General features: G+C 57.3%; 2 protein-coding genes across 12 annotated transcripts in view; both read left to right on the top strand.

Moving 5' to 3' along the window:
* ARAP1 (ArfGAP with RhoGAP domain, ankyrin repeat and PH domain 1) overlaps positions 1-4,751 on the top strand; it is a 61,954-nt gene extending 57,203 nt beyond the window's left edge. For 6 of the 10 annotated variants that reach the window (XM_045071428.1, XM_045071431.1, XM_004768119.3 and 3 more), the window contains 5 exons: positions 1,247-1,329; positions 2,007-2,057; positions 2,218-2,281; positions 3,660-3,809; positions 4,123-4,751. In XM_045071428.1, coding sequence (XP_044927363.1) covers positions 1,247-1,329; positions 2,007-2,057; positions 2,218-2,281; positions 3,660-3,809; positions 4,123-4,140 — 366 coding nt within the window. In that variant the 3' untranslated portion in view covers positions 4,141-4,751. Of the gene's footprint in view, positions 1-954; positions 1,330-2,006; positions 2,058-2,217; positions 2,282-3,659; positions 3,810-4,122 lie in introns of those variants that run through there. The other 4 variants (XR_006604215.1, XR_006604213.1, XR_006604212.1 and 1 more) reach the window with 2 other exon arrangements.
* A 9,926-nt stretch (positions 4,752-14,677) lies between these two features.
* Positions 14,678-15,617, top strand: part of PDE2A (phosphodiesterase 2A) — a 91,236-nt gene continuing 90,296 nt past the window's right edge. The window contains exon 1 of one of the 2 annotated variants that reach the window (XM_045071434.1): positions 14,678-15,058. In XM_045071434.1, the coding sequence (XP_044927369.1) occupies positions 14,988-15,058 (71 nt within the window). In that variant the 5' untranslated portion in view covers positions 14,678-14,987. The remainder of the gene's footprint in view (positions 15,059-15,617) is intronic. The other variant, XM_045071435.1, reaches the window with a different exon arrangement.

Below are 15,617 nucleotides of genomic sequence, written 5' to 3'. Positions count from 1 at the left end.
TCTTCCTTGTGTCTACCCACACTGTGTTTGGCCAGTGTCTGCATCCTGATTTCCCATCCTGCTGCCCCATGTTCTCCTGCCTGCAGCCCAGTTTGCTCAAGGCCGTCTTGGGCACATGGCCATTGTCAGGTCGGGTGCCGTGTGTAGGAGACATAGGGTTCCCCCATCAGGGCCTTGGTTCTCAGGGAGGATCAGGGTGAAAGCAGGGCAATAGGGCCTAGTAAGTCCTCCTAAGCTATATCCTATTGAGACAGCACCCAGGTCTCTGCTCATCCTTTATGCAGCCTCACAGCGTCTGCCAGTCCCCAGCCATCCTCTGGTCCCCTCTTTTTGTTCCTGCAGAGGAGCCATGCCTGGGGGTGGCCGGGAGCAATGGTGGGAGCAGGGTGGAGGTGGCTCAGCCTTTGACCCCCCAGTTTTGGTTGTAAGTGAGTCCCCCTCCCTACCATCCACCCTGGTGCCTGGCTGGTGCCTAAGGTGCCTGGTGGGGCAGGGCTTCAAGCAGGTGGCCCCCAAAGCAAGAGGAAGGCTCATTAGCTTGACCCCAAATCTGCCTCTTCCTTGGGGGTCACTGTCCCCGTACCTCTGCCTCAGAGCCAGCCTGCTCCTTCCAAGCCCAGACCCATATGCAGAGGGGGGCCAGAGGCGAACTTGTCCGTGAGCCACTGACCCTCCCCAGTACATCGGTCTCTTGCTTCCTGACCTAGACCACTGGAAAGTTCTTCCTTTGGTCTACCAAACAGCTGTCCTGCTTCAGCGTGAGTCCTTAGCCTTCCCCTGGTGGAACCAAAGAGCTAGTAGCTACTGACCCCACAAATCTTCTGTTCACACGGTCAACCCTGGAGCCTCCGTGGGGTGGAGAGGGGTGAGGAATAAGCCAGCCAAGGCTCTCAGGTCCTACACGCTCATTCAGTTTGGTGCCGGAGGATGACGTGCAGGCTTCTCCCTCCACAGTCTGGTTCAGCGACGGTGCTGCGAGTCAGTTCTGGGGATCACTGCTCTGTGTCCTGCTGGAACAGCCACCTCAGGGACTGAGGGTTGACTGTCTGATGCTGCTACAGGGAGAGTGGCCTGGGGGGCTCAGTTGGGCTGGATGGTGAACAGGGAGGGCTTTGTCCGGAAAGCTTCCTGGAGGAGGTTCCCTGTGCTGGGATGCAAAGGGGGCTGGGGAAAGGGAGTGGGGAGGTCACAGCAGTTCCTGCCCCAGCAGACTTGAGTGCCCTCCCTCTGCCTTCCCCCACCCCAGAGTCACCGGCCTGAGAAGGAGTGGCCTGTCAGGAGTCTCAAAGTCTACCTGGGAGTGAAGAAGAAACTGCGGCCACCCACCTGGTGAGCTGGGGCTGGGGCTTGTGAGAGCTCAGGACCCATGGTCAGGGGTGCAGCACAGCAGAGGCTTTGAACTTGACGGGGGTTGGTACTGTAGTTTTGAGGGTGTGGTCTCCCAGACCAGCAGCAGCAACATCACCTGGAAATGCAAACAGCCCAGACCTACTGAGTCATGGGTCCTGGGGGTGGGGCCACCAGTCCATGGTAACAAGACAGTCTGGGGACTCTGATGCTTGCTCTTGTTTGCATACCACTGACCTGGATTTAAATCCTCACTGACTACCTCTGGGACCTTTCTGGGCCTCACTTTGCACATCTGTAGAACGCAGAGAATGATGGTACACCTGTTTCAGAGGGTAGTATATGTTTTTGAGATGGAAAGTGATGCCTGGCCGCTATTATTGTTATGAATTGCGGTCACCTGACCTAGTTTCCTGACTTTCTCCTCTCATCTGGGAGCTGTGCCTGGTTATCTCTCAGGGACTAGGGCAGGCCTGGGGGTGGGGTGGGGGTGGGTGCAGGCAGAGAGGAAGAGGCAGTGGCCAGAATGTGCCATGCTTGTAAGAAGGCCCTAATGCCTACCCCCGGCTCTGCCCCAGGCGTCTGGGTTCTGTCCTGGGCACCTGGGCTGGGAGGCCTCTGTGGGCGGCCACGTGACTCCATCTGGCCCTTCTCTGCAGCTGGGGCTTTACGGTGGTGCATGAGACGGAGAAGCATGAGAAGCAGCAGTGGTGAGTGAGGGCCCTAGCCTCAGACCCCAGGCTGTGGAGAAATGTTTACGTGTCCCCTCTTGTGGGGTTCCCCCACTCTCCACTTCTGTGCCCTGCCTGGAGGCCGTTGGCCGGGGAGACAGGCGCTTGGCAGTGTCCAGATCTGTGCCCTACCCCGCAGGTACCTCTGCTGTGAGACGCAGATGGAACTCCGAGAGTGGTTTGCCACCTTCCTCTTCGTGCAGGTACCAGGTGGAGGGGATCCTGGGAGGCATCCTTCTGGGGAATGGGTCTGTTTGTTCCTTTGCTTTAGAGGCCACCAATTGCTTCAAGTAGATTTTGAGTTGCTTTGAACTCATTGGTTTGTTCATTCACTCAGTAAGCCCTTCCTAGAGGCCCCTCTGGTCCATCCCCAAGCCAGGCGTACTAGAGACCGAGGGTGCAGCCCCTTTCCTCGGCCACTCCACAGGTACAAAGGAACAGACCTCGAAGTGACCTGTTAAATAGCCTGGTGTGGTCAGTGTGTGCAGACAGAGAAAAAAGCCCAGGGAGCCTGCTAGCTAGGGAAGGTGGCGGGTAGGTGGGGAAGGCAGCAGGGAGGGGGCATCATGGGAGCTGAGCTGGAGGGTGACAGAGCCTTCACCTAGCAAAGGCGGTGGGTGGGGGGGTGGTTTCCAGGCAGAGGAACAGCTGATGGAAAGGCATGGCCAGAGAACTACAGCTTGCATGGTAGGGTGCAAAGAGAGGCCAGGAGTGCCAGAAGCTGACACTGGAAAGGGAGGGAGTCAGGAGCCAGATCTCAGAGCCTTGAAGGCCATTCCCAGGAAGCCGAATTCAACCTCGTCAGCAGTTTGAAGGGAGAGTTTGAAGTGAGAAAGTGGTTTGCCGGTTTGTCTAAGAGGGCTCATTCTGGATTCGGCCTGCAGGGGAGGACAGACTGAGGGAGTCAGGTGGTCGCCACATTGGGCCAGGTGGGAACAGGCCAGGAAGGGGTTGGATGGGGTGGGGGGAGGGGGTTGGACTCAAGCCATAGATTTTTTTTTTTTTTAAGATTTTATTTATTTACAGACAGAAATCACAAGTAGACGGAGAGGCAGGCAGAGAGAGAGGAGGAAGCAGGCTCCCCGCTGAGCAGAGAGCCCGATGCAGGACTCGATCCCAGGACGCTGGGATCATGACCTGAGCCGAAGGCAGCGGCTTAACCCACTGAGCCACCCAGGCGCCCCTCAAGCCATAGATTTTAAACAAGAGCTCAGAGTTGTCTGGGGGAAAAGGGAGACAGAACTGTACCAGGGCCCTGAGCTTCCTGGTAGTCAAGCCTAAAGGGAAAACAGGTGGATTCCATAGTTTTGGCTCCCAGTGGAAGGAGGCACACATGTGTTTCCTTTAGAACTGATTTCTGGGTACCGTATTCTTGGAGCAGTTTGTGTACCCAGAGGTGGGAGTTATTGAGCAACGTCACTGGCTGCGTTTTGCCAGGGATACAGTCATATTCTCCTCTAACTGCTGCTTCTCATACTGACTGGGATCAAAGCTGAGGGTATCCCCTCAGCTCAGAACTGGAGGCATTTCTGGGAAGGGTGGGTGGATCGGGAGCCGAGTGCCCTCCTCTCACCTCCCCAGCACGACGGCCTGGTGTGGCCCTCGGAGCCCTCCCGTGTGTCCCGGGCAGCGCCTGAGGTCCGGTTGGGCAGCGTGTCCTTGATCCCCCTGCGTGGCAGCGAGAACGAGATGCGCCGGAGCGTGGCCGCCTTCACTGCGGACCCCCTATCCGTGAGTGGCTTTCTGTCCCTGTGGGCAGAGGGCTGGGGCCTGGCTGGGGTGTGCCTTCCGCCTGAGTCCCCTCTCTACTTGTCCTGATTGCCACACACACACCCCCCCCCCGTCCTCCTCCGCATCCTGACAGGCTCTTTCAGTTGGCATAGTTCACAGGACCCCCCTCTTTGCATGGCCCTGGGGGACCCAGCTGACCTGAGTACTCCCAGGCTGGCATTCCCAAGTAGCTGCAAAAGCTTAAGCGGGGCCACCGGCCCTGTGAGCCCTCCCAGCGTGCTTATGGAATCTGGCCTTCTGTGGCTTCCCACAGCTCCTCCGCAACGTCTGAGCACGCAAGAGCCAGCCCCTGCCTCTGGGACTCTGCTGCCACGAAGCCTTCCTGTACAGACACCCTCGTGCCCTGTGTGCCCGGTGTGAGCCAGCGGGGAGTGCACAAGGAAGCCTCACCCCCACACCCCGCATCCTGACTGCAGCGTGGGGTTCCCTGGCCAGGAAGCAGAGGGCAGCAGGGTCTGCCTGAGGAGGAACCTCTCATGGGCTCTGTCCAGGTGCTCAGCGCCCCTGGCTTGGCCTGCTCCCTAACCAGGGTCACCGACCCTGAGTTTGAGGGGTTGGAAAGATGGGATGGGCATCAGTCAGGAGATCTGGAGGACCACCATCCTTGCAGAGGCCCAAGGCTCTGGGGCCCCGCTGGAAGGGTGCCCACCCTCTTGTCCCAGACTCCAGAGCAGCAAATGGCGGCAGATGCTCTAAAGGAACACTCAGCTGGGATGGGGAGAGAGCTCTTGGGTATGTTTCTCTGTAGCCTAGAGCCAGGCCTGGGGGACTTTAGGAGCTCCCTCCAGTCTAGCCTGACTGGTAGGGCCCAGGCTTCCTGGTGCCCCTTCCCCACTTTGGGGGCCTTTTGATAATATAAATATATCTGTATATTTTATCCTATATTGCCGAGGCCTGTGATTGGCTGGGGGTTTCAGGTGCTCTGGTGTAGGAGGGGCCAGGAGTTCAGGAGGCCCAAAGGTGAGTGCCTAGTGCCCTGAAGCTGGGGGGACCCCGGGGCCCTGAGCTGCTTAGCCCCTCCCTCCTGCCCCAGGCAGAGCCCCAGCCCAGCTCCATGCCATCCCCATTGCATGCCTGTGCAGCCGGGCTGGGAAGGCCTATCCTGACCCTGGCCAGGACAGACCCCAGCTGGAGCAAGCCCCTTTCCTGGCTGCAGTCTAGAGTCTGGGCCGGGGCCTGGGTGTAGCCTGTGAGTGACTCAGGGCAGCCCCCCACCAGCCCTTCTGAGACACAAGGTCACAGAGTCACAGGAGCTTTATTAAATTAGGAAGAAGAGCCTCAGGTGTCCCTTGGTCCCTATGCATGGCCCTCCAGAGATGGGCCCTGCCTTACCCCTGGAGGCTGCCCTCACTGAGCACTCCCTGGTTGTCTCCTCCAGGAAGACAAGGCCCTGGCAAGTTGGGGAGATAACGAGCTGTTCAGAGACCTATTTGGGACTCCCTGGGAAGGTGCCAGACACCACATTCCTGCCTCTGCTTAGAGCCTCATTACCGCCCTCTCTCCAGGGGCGCAGCAGGCAGACAGGCTGACCTCCCAACCTTAGCCTCAGCCAGTGGGGGCTGGACAAAGGGGGTGGAGATGGGTCACCGGACCTCTGATTCATATGTTCCCACTCTGGGGAAGGCCAGTGTAGGAATGGGGTGTTGGGGAGCTGAAAGCTCCTCCAGGTTCTGTGTTCCAGGCTCTTGAGGAGGGGAAGTGGATGTCAGACTGGAATAGGTCTCCTGGCCAGTTTCACAGGCTGGGGCTAAGCCCCTTGAGTCCCACTCTTATCCTCCCTTATGTGGGCTGCTCCGGGCCAGGCTGACAGATTGAAAGTCCGACCATTCGGCCTGCAGCTAGGACAAGATTGTCGTCCAACTGCTCAGGGGCTGGAATTCTTCCCTGGATCTCACCTTGGATTGACCAGCTAGTAGAGAGAGTCTGGTGGGTAAGACTGGAAATGCCCCAATGCTAGGCTGCCAGCCTTGCTGCCCAGGCTCAGGGACTGGCTGCAGTGACTCAGTTGAGCCACCAGGGGGCAGCCATGGATAGCTCAACATTACTGATCGGGGAGCAGGTTCTGGAGACCCCAGTGTGGCTGTCCTGGCCCAGGTGGTGTTCTGTTGGAGTGTGGGGTGGGACCTGGCCCTGCCTTTGACTCCAAGACTAGTGATGTTCTGAAAGGCAACACCAAGTGCTGTGGACTCCCAGAATCTAGGAGCCAGAAGGAGAGAGTAGCTCTCTGCACTGTCTCCTCCTGGAGGAGGCTCAGAGAAAGGGAAGTGACTTGTGCAAGGTCACATAGCTTTCCTGAATCAAACCTGAGGTTCGTTTCTATAGTCACTCTTTCAGGGGGAGGGAGTCTCCCTCTTCTGTATCCCTCCTGATTTAAATTCTTCTCTCTCCTCTTATAAGTGGCCCCATACGTCCCTGGGAAAGGGGATCTGAACTGTCAGGAGTTAATGATAACTTAAAGTGCTTTCCTTTGGGATCAGGGACAACATCCCAACAGGAGCCTCAGGTCTCAACTGTAATGAATTATGGCAATGACAACAGCGTGATGGGTGGTTTTGGGCAGGAGACTCTGCTGGTCTTGGTCACAGGGATTCCAAGAAATGGGGCCTCTTGGGACCCTGAGTGGTTTATATTCACATTTGAGGTTAGGGTTGTGGGGGAGGGGTGGGATGTGTCAAGATCCCAGAACTAGACCTACTGAGGGGTGGGAAGCAGCTCTTGGAGAAGAGGGGGCTTTCTGGAGGAGGAGGTACCCCCAAGCTGGCCCTGGAAACTGGAAGCCTTGCCGGTATACGTGGTAGGAAGGGGTGCAAGCCAGGGTGAGGTGTTTGGAGAGATGGACCCGGTGACCCAAGTCTGGGCCTGACCACAGTGAGCCCTGGGAGAGAAGGCTGTGGCAAGTCAGTCTGGGTGGAGAGCATTATGGATGGAGAGGGAGGAGGGAAGAGGGAAAGGGCTGGGTGATGGGGTGGGATGTCTGTCTGTCTCACTCTTTCTCTCTGCTACCTCTTTCTTGCTCGACCCGCCTACCCTGCAAAGTGTTCTGCAGCCTTGGAGGGCCTCGGGAGACCCCCAGGCTCTGCAAGAAATCCATAGGACAGGGGAGGGGAAGATGGGCCCTGCCTCCTCCTTCCCCCAGATCCAAGGGATTGGAGGGAGGCCTGGAGTGGAGCCTTTCTCACCGGGCCCAGTGCTCTGGTGGCTTCCCCCCTGCACACAGCTCACTGGGAAGAACATGGGTGTTGGACACCCGTTGGGCAGATGCCCACGCTCCCATGTATAAGCTCTGGTACCTTGGCTGAGTTCCTGAGGTCTCTGATCCTCACTGTTCACGTCTACTTTGGAGGTATTAATAGTACCTACTAATGGGAGGATTAAATGAGCTAATATGTGTGAAGTAACTCGCACTATCCCTTGGTAATCCCCTTCCCGCATATGTCTAGGGAGACCTGGCATCCAGAGTCTTCTCCAGGCCTCGTATCTTTTACTTCAACAAGCCCTTCTTGAACACCTACTGTGTACAGAGCTTTACTGGACACTGAGGGGGAGCACATAAGTAAATGCCGGTGAGGGGGAGCCCTTCCAGGAGGGGTATTGATCAAGAAAAACTCCACAGAGGAGGTGAGGCTACAAAGACGAGCAGATTTCTACAGGTGGATTTAAGAGGGAAAGGTGTCTTAAGAAGATGGAACAGCATGATGCGGGGGCAAGGTGTTGTGACCCTGTAATGAGCAACCCGTTGTGGGTGTGGCTTAGTGCCCTGGGGGCCTCTCCCCCATGCCTCTGGTGCTGGGGTTTTGCCCTTCTTGCCTCTTAAATGTAACCACATCCCAGTCAAATGGGCTCCTTGGGGTCTTCCCCCACCAGAGACCATTCCTGTTTCTTTAGCTAGCTCTGTGACCAACGTGTGATCAGGCCCTAATTGCTGGGGAATGTCTGTCTGTCGCACATACACACGTAAGTACAGCTGGCATGAACCTCTCAACCTCTCCTCCAATAAGACACTTCCTTCAGGAAGCTCTTCTGGATTGCTCTTCCGCACTGTGCGCACTTAAGTGTATGTGTGCCTGTGTCCAGTCACTTGACCCCAGCTAGGACCTGGCCCAGGGAGGAGCTACCAGGGCAGGGTCCCCCAGTCAGCCCGAGCTGGTCCAGTCCTGGCATGTCCCCTCTCCCACGCCACTCTCAGCTTGTGGAAATTTCCGCACTTTCTTCTCCCTGGTTCCACCTCCTCCTGCTGTATTTATCACCCTGGAGACACAGTGGCACGGGCGCACACATGCCACACATGCACTCATGCCCTGTACACACGTGCCTGCACACCTCAGCCTGCACTTCCAACACACACACACGCACACACGCATACACGGCACGTGTCTGAACGCCCCCACAACAAAGCTCTCTAGGAAAATTGCCCCCACCCTGCTCCTCCTCCTCCACTCTGTCCTCCCACCACCAACCACCTCAAGACACTGAGACCAAAGAGATGGGCTGGACAGCCCTCCCACCGCTTGTCAGCCTGGGAGACACAGCCCACTCCCTGATGATAGCATCCTCCCCCTCCCACGTCTTCCCCACCACCCGCTTTTCCCTCCGTCTGTTTCTGTAGCTCCTCAGTGCTTCCCTCTCTGCCACTTCTCTGCTCCTGTCTCTCTCCCCCTGCGCCTCTGTCATTCTGAGTCCTCTTAGCACTCTTTCGACCCCCTGAGATAGAAACTGTGTTTCCTCCCTGCCCTCCCTCCTGGGGGCCTTAGGTTGGGGACCTCATGGGGGCTTATGGGGACAGAGGGACAGGCCTAGGGGACCCAAGGGCCTGAGCCTCCAGATCCTGTCACGTCAGCCCCTCCGCCTGTGTGCCTGGCACCATGGAGACCAGCGTCATGGTAACACAGCTTGGGTGGGCACAGCCTTCCTCCTCCTAGGGGCCCCCCATGGCCTTCTAGGAGCTGCCAAGCAGCTCTGAGGAGATGGGCCTTGTGCTGGCGCCCACCCCTAGCTCATACCAGCCCAGGATACCCCCACCCTGAAGCACTGCAGCTTTCAGCGCCGCAAGTCACGAATCCCCAGTTGGGGGGGAGGGTGGATTCTCTCGCTAACATGAGCTCCAGAGCTGAGGGCCTCGGGGGTCTTTCATTGAGGGCTCATTTACTAATTGAGGACCAGAGAGGGCAGGGGCTTGCTTAGGGGAACACAGCAAGTCTGGCTCCTGACTCTCAGAATCAGTTCTCTCCTCTGGGTTCCCACCTTCCACCCGGGTCAGTGGTCACTGGGGCACAGACATCATTCCAATCTGGGAGGCCTCCAGCCAGTCCTTAGTGTTGGCAATGACAGTGATGCAGATGGTAATACTGATAAGCCACAGTGAAGCTCCCCCCCCACCACCAGGGCTAAGGCTTTGCTTGTCTTTTCTCATTTGATCCTTACAACAAACCCACCCCATGAGGAAGATATTCTCATTTTATAGGTGAAGAAACCAAGGCACGGACTTGACAGTGTCAGGTGACTAGTAAGTGACGTGGCTGAGAAGGAACACAGGTCCCTCCCATAAGGTGCAGGTGAGCAAAGCCTCAGGCCCGGTGCCCCCCCTCCCAGCAAGCACTCTTTTTCTGAGTCAGTGACAAACCATGTTTTCCGTTCTGTCTTTCCTTCTGGAGAGAGTTCAAGGAAAGGATCTGGGGCTTAGTCTAAGTTTGGCCATAAGGTTTCTAGAAGCCACAGGGTTATTTTTCTAAGAAGGTGGAGAGGGAACAGAGCCTTTCTACTGTGGTTAGCCGTAGGGAGGACATCCCTCACAGTCCAGCAATGCAAGCTCACACCTCCCAGGTCCTCGTGGAGTCCTGTCCAAGCCCAGGCGGGCACTGTGTGATGGAGGGTGGAGACCCTGCTTCCCGGGTGCCAGCCTCAGCTTGTCTACCGACCTTGCCTCCCTCCTAGCTTATGTAATCATTCAAATATAGCAGCTGCCTTTATCCCACTGAGTCACACCCCCTCCCGCCCCCGCTCAGGTGCGGGGAGTTACGGGGGAAGAGGTAGATTGGGGCTGAGTGGGTAGCTCAGGGCCTCCTGGAAGGAGAATTGCCTCACTGGAGGGTGGTGGAGGTGAGGAAGCTGGGGCCAGAACCTCAGGAAGGGCGAAACCTTCCCCAGAGTATGAAGCCACGGAAGCCACGTCTGTTCAGACCTATCCTGCTGAAATGCCACGTTCCTGGGGATACCTCCCTGGGGTCAGGAGCTATATCCACAGCCTTCTTTCCTAGCTGTGTACCCCAGCGGAAGAGGTGAGGAGGAGGAGGTAGTGGAGTGGGGCAGTGGCCACAAGTCCCTGGTCCTAGGTCTTGGCCTGCCCTCTGTTCACTGTGTGAGCTGGGCATGTTTCTGCCCTCTTGCCTGTTTTCCCCGCTGCACCATAAGGGGCTGGATTCCACCGGCTCTGGCATCTTGTGCTGTCTGATCCATATTCCTGGAGATGACCTTGACCTTAGGCAGAAGGCCCTTCTAAGCATCTGGTCTAGCCCCATCTCAGGCTGACTTCCCTCTCTTTTTGTCCATCCCAAATCTCTCCATCCTCAGTGGGCCAGCTCAGCACCCCCACCAAATCCACAGAGCAGTGGAGACAGGAAGCATTACTGGGTTCTGGGCTGAGGGGCTGTATTTTGGCTGCCTCTCCCCTTCCTGAATTGGCCATCTGCTCCACCACTTCATTCCCCTGCCCAGCAGGAGAGGGAAGCTTACTACCCCCATGTGAAGTCACCCCTTCTTTCATGCGACAGCTCGGACTGATCCTGGACCTGAAGCAGACCCACAGTGCCTCAACCCTCAGTTCTGGGGCCCCAGAGCCACCTTACCGAGGTGTTGAAGAAGCCATACCAGCTTAGAGCTGTTCTGGAGCCTGGCATGGCTTTTTATTCCTTTATCAACAAGGGCCTTGTCACCTGAGGCGTGATGGGGTCTGTGCTTCGTATGGGAACACAGGGAAGTATGCCAGGCCTCTGGCGAGGACTTGGTGCTTCTTCAGCCATTGTCCTTGAAGCCACAGGTGGCATCCTCCTGGCTGAGTGGGAGGCAGAGAAGCACTGTGAGATGGAGCCGAGTTCCCCACTCCCCCCGCTCACCCCTGGGCTTCAGTTGCCAAGACTCAGATGCGGGCCCATCCTGGCTCTCAGCCAGAGGGAGTCACCCAGGAGTTTTCAGGCTGAGCCTCCGTGAAATCCATGTTCTGCCAATTACCAGCCTTCCCCCCAGGAAGGCCAAGGGATGCTCCATGGCCTCAGTCTGCCCTTGGGTGGGTGGGTGGGGCAGTGGTTCCCACAGAGTGGGGCAATCAGGGCCCCCTCACCATCCACCTACAGCCTGTTCTGAGACCTTGCTCTGGTGTGGTCCTGTGCCGAGCTCTCAAGCACTGTCTCACTTCCACACTCATCGGTGTTTGCTCCTTACTTTCCACAACATTTCTCACTCGGACCTGGTGAGGCTGCCCCAAGGCTACGGATTGGGGCTGAGGTGAAGAGGACTTTGGCCTGTCCTTGAGAGAAGTGTCATCCAGCTGCTCAGCCCAGAACCCAGTGATTCCTCCTGTCTACCCTGTCCCCTGTGGGTGAGGGCAGGAAGTGTGTGAACTGATCCAAGAAGGATAGGCCAGGATTTGGGATGGGCAGAGAAAAGCAAGAAGAGGCAGAAGTGAGCCTGGGAACCAGAGGGTACCAAGTCAAGGAGGAAAAAAGGACTGATGCGCGCTTAGGGACTAGACCCCATCCGTGTGGAGAACGGAGAGGTCAGCGAACACAAGAGACTTCAAATACCAGGCTGACGAGCTTGGCTTTTATCCTGAAGGCACTGAGGAGCTATGCAAGGCTTTCAAGGAAGAGTTCTATGACGAGCTAGATAGTACCAGGGGCAGGGTAGCGTGGAATAGTGGGGTTGAGGGCTCTGGAGGGGCTGGAGAAAGACCAGAGGAGGAGGAAGTAAGCTGGGCCTGGAGGGATAGAAGCAGTGGACAGAAGAGAGGATTACAGAGGGAGAGGAGGGTGACAGATTTACACAGGAAGTGCAGGAGAAGAAAGGGGCAAAATGACTTTGAGGCTTCCAGAGTAGAAGTTTGCTGATGCCTTTGTTAGGGACAAAAGATACGTTGGCTGTTGAATATTTGAGTGTGAGGGGTCTCTGGGATGTTCCCACAGATGTCCAAGAGGCAATCTGTACTGGAGGTTTGGAGCCCTGGGGAGAGGGCTGGCCTGCACGGGAGCACTCAGAGATGGTGCACTGGGGGAAGGCTCCAAACTCCCTGAGTCCAGGGTGGAGAAAGAGGAGAGAGGGGGTCTGGTGCTCCTGTGAGGAGAACCCATGTTGAGGGGGCAAAGACAGGATGAGGCAGCGAGAGAGACAGAGGAGGGGCCGTCTGGAAGGTGGGAGGGAAACAGCCGAGCAGGAAGGAGGCGGGAGAGGGCGCTGGGAAGAAGCCGCGTTCTTTGGCAATGAGGAGTTAGCTGGAGCCTGGAGCCCTCGCGAGGCAGTGGGCGCGGGGCGGAGGCTGGATCCCAGAGGCTGCACCCTCCCGTCGCTTGGGACAGCCACCCCCTCCCGGCTTCCTCTCACCTCCCGCCGGTTCCGCCAACTAGCCTTACCCGGGGTCTGCCGACTGGCGGCACAACGACGGCCCGAGCCTGTGAGCGCGGCACGCCCGGATCAGCACCCGGGAGAGCGGCCGGGGCCTGCGGCGGGGCGGGGCTTCGCCGTGAGCGCTCCGGGCCTAGGGTTCCTGTGGGGCCGCCTCCCAGGCCGCAGGCAGCCAGAGGAGCTGAGAGCAGGCCGGAAACCTCCGGCCCTCTCCCCTTTAAGAGGCCTTCCCCCATTCCGGCACGCAGCCCCTGCCCCAGCATTTGAGGCCGTTACTCTCAGAGCCCCATCAACTCAACCTCTTAGGGCGACGGGAGGGAAGGAAGAAGGTTCTCCCCCTGGGAACTTGGCAGACATTTCCAAAGCCTCACAGTTCTTCGAGCTTGGAAATTGTGACATCTCCTTTCAGATGAGAAAACTAAATAGAAGTTCAGAGAGGTTAAATAAGTTGCCCAGGGCACGTGGCAGAGCAGGGATCTGAACTTCCACCTGCCTACCTCTAACCCGGGAGTACCCCAGGACCCAGGAGTTCTGGCTCTTGCGCTTCGTTTCTGCAGGCTCCTTACTTTTGGGGCAGCTGCGGAGTCTGGTGTGGCAGTGGGATGGGGGGAGACCTTCCCTTCTCCCTGACTTGCTTGAGTATATTCCCAGGAAATTTCTGAAGATGAGGCCTCCATTGCGGTTTCCAGAGTGGGAGGGCAGAGAGGAGGCCGGGTGGTAGGTGAGGCCTCTGTGCACCTGCTTCCCCTGTGCCCTGCTTTGAACCCCTCTGACTCAGCTTCTGACTGCCGGGCTCCTCGGGGCGTGAAGGGGAACTGTGAGAGGCCGAGTCTGGTCATGGGCCAGGGCCTGGGCTTTTTGGGCTGAAAAATGCCTTCCCAGCTGGAAGGCATGGGGCAGCGAGGTCCCAGGTACAGGTCAGGCTGAGAAAACAGTTCGGCCAGAGCTTTCAGAGGTCTGAAATTTTACCTTTTGGGACCACAGTGGGAAGCAAAAGCTCCCTCCCATTTTCTTTCCTGACACTTGCTCAGCCATGAGAAGGCCACCTTCTGTCAGCCTGGACAGGCCTCATGCACAAGCCGGGTCATTCCTGTCCATCCCACCACTGTTGTGTGCCCTCCCCCCCGCGCCCATTAACAGGGGCTGGGTTTTCACTCAGTCTCATGGGCTTTGCAGCCTGGATCCTGGTGTGTGGAGCCAGGAGTATTGCCCCCTCTGGTCAGAGAAGTGAGGTTACTGGTGAGTACACCCCCTTCTCCTGGGGTCCTTTAAAGACCCACCTGGTATCCTCTCTTACAGAGATGTTCACAAATCCTAGACTGAGTCTAGGGTCCTCTTTGGGCATGACAGACACTGTGCTTCTGTCACACCACCCCCAACATAACCACCCCCCCAACACATACACCTTGACTTGGTGCTTCACCAAGGCAAGGAACAGTCTGAGTCCTGTCTAACATTGGCCAACTTCATTAGATAGTGCTTGTGAATGAATGAAGAAGTTAGTGGAGGTGAGCTCAAACCCCATATTGGCTATAGAGATTACTTAAAGTCTAAAAAAAAAAAAAGTGCATACTTCAGCATCAGGTCCCACAGTGTTCCGACTAAGCAGAGCCACCAAAAGTGGACTCTGTGACAAGGCTCTGAGTCCAAACGCCCTTAGCAAAAGTCCCCGAACCCCCCTGTGTACCCAGCTCCATGCTGGGGACACGCCCCAGGACTATGATGCAGACTCAGTAAGGGAGCCCAGAGGAGCTGGTTTTGCCTGGAGCGGGGCCCTTCCATACTTGAGGAGAGCTCAGAAGTGTCCCCTGACCCTGAGGGCCTCCAGAATGGGGTAGTGCAGGGTCTGGGTCCCACTCCTCTGCCCCTCACCCCTAGCTCCCATTCTAGTCCATGCACAGTGCAAATCCTTCATCCTCCAACCTCTCTAAGCTCCTCTCTCTGCTTCTCTCTCGCTCACTGTCTCCCATCTTGACTTTTTTTTTCTTTTCTTTTCTATCTTTGTTCATCTGTATGTGTTTTCCCTATGCCTCTCTGATCTCTTTATATTTCCGTCTTGATCTCTTTGAGGCTCTGATCCTGCTCTTCTCTCCTTCACGCATTTCCTTCCTGTCTGTTTCTCTCTGTCTCTGTCTGTTCCTCTGTGTGTGAATCTTTCTTTTCCTCTCCCAGCCAGAGTCTCTCTCTACCCCTCCCTCCCTCTCTGCCTCTCTGTCTGGGCCTCTCTCTTCCTCCTCCCTCCTCCCTCCCCCTTCTGCATTATCAGACCTGCTCCAACCTCCTCCCAGAGCCAGCCTAGCGGCAGAGGCAGTGGCAGCAGGAGAGGTGGGAGCAACTGGGGCAGCAGCAGCACTAGGTCGGGGTATCAAGTCCAGGCTGAGTTGGGGACAGGCTACGGCTCTTGGTCCCCGTGCCTACCGGGCCAGGCACCCCGCCTGGCACCCCGGGCAGGGTGGACAGGGCGAGGTGCCACCTTAGTCTGGCTGGGGAGGCAGACGATGAGGAGCGATGGGGCAGGCATGCGGCCACTCCATCCTCTGCAGGAGCCAGCAGTACCCGGCAGCGCGACCGGCTGAGCCGTGAGTACTATCGAGGGGCTGGGGTTTGGGTGAGCGGCTGCAAGACGCACCAGGGACAAGGGTCCTGGGAGTGCCTGTGAAGAGCTGGGGTTGGCGTGGAGCTGAGCCACGTGGGAGGATCGGGGATCGACCCTGCTCCTGGGAGTCTGGTTGCTGGACTATAACCTGGGGGGCCTCTGCACAGGGCTGGGGGGTGTCTGGCATCAACCTGGGGAGCAATGGGGCTGGGGTCCCATAGAAGGGGCTGGGGGGAGGGGTTAGTAATGAACCTGAATTATCCTTCCTGGGGCTGGGGGTGGGGGAGGTCTGCAGGGAGTTCCAAGGAGCTCTGGGGCGGGGACAGGGGCGGGGGGAGGGGGGGAGGGTACCGAGATTAAACTGATTCAGAACCCTGGAGAAGGATGAGATGTCTAGGACCACGTGTGTGTGTGTGTGTGTGTGTGTGTGTGTGTGAGAGAGAGAGAGAGAGAGAGAGAATGAGGGAGGGAGAAAACAAACATGAATATGAATAAGAGTGGCGCTGGCACAGAACAGGGTCTGGGGCAACTGCCTTTCATGG

The sequence above is a fragment of the Mustela putorius genome, unplaced genomic scaffold (genome assembly GCF_011764305.1).
Source record: "Mustela putorius furo isolate JIRA1106 unplaced genomic scaffold, ASM1176430v1.1 tig00003987_pilon_pilon_pilon, whole genome shotgun sequence".
NCBI classification, from domain to species: Eukaryota; Metazoa; Chordata; class Mammalia; order Carnivora; family Mustelidae; genus Mustela; species Mustela putorius.
This window is presented reverse-complemented; position numbering and strand designations above follow the sequence as displayed.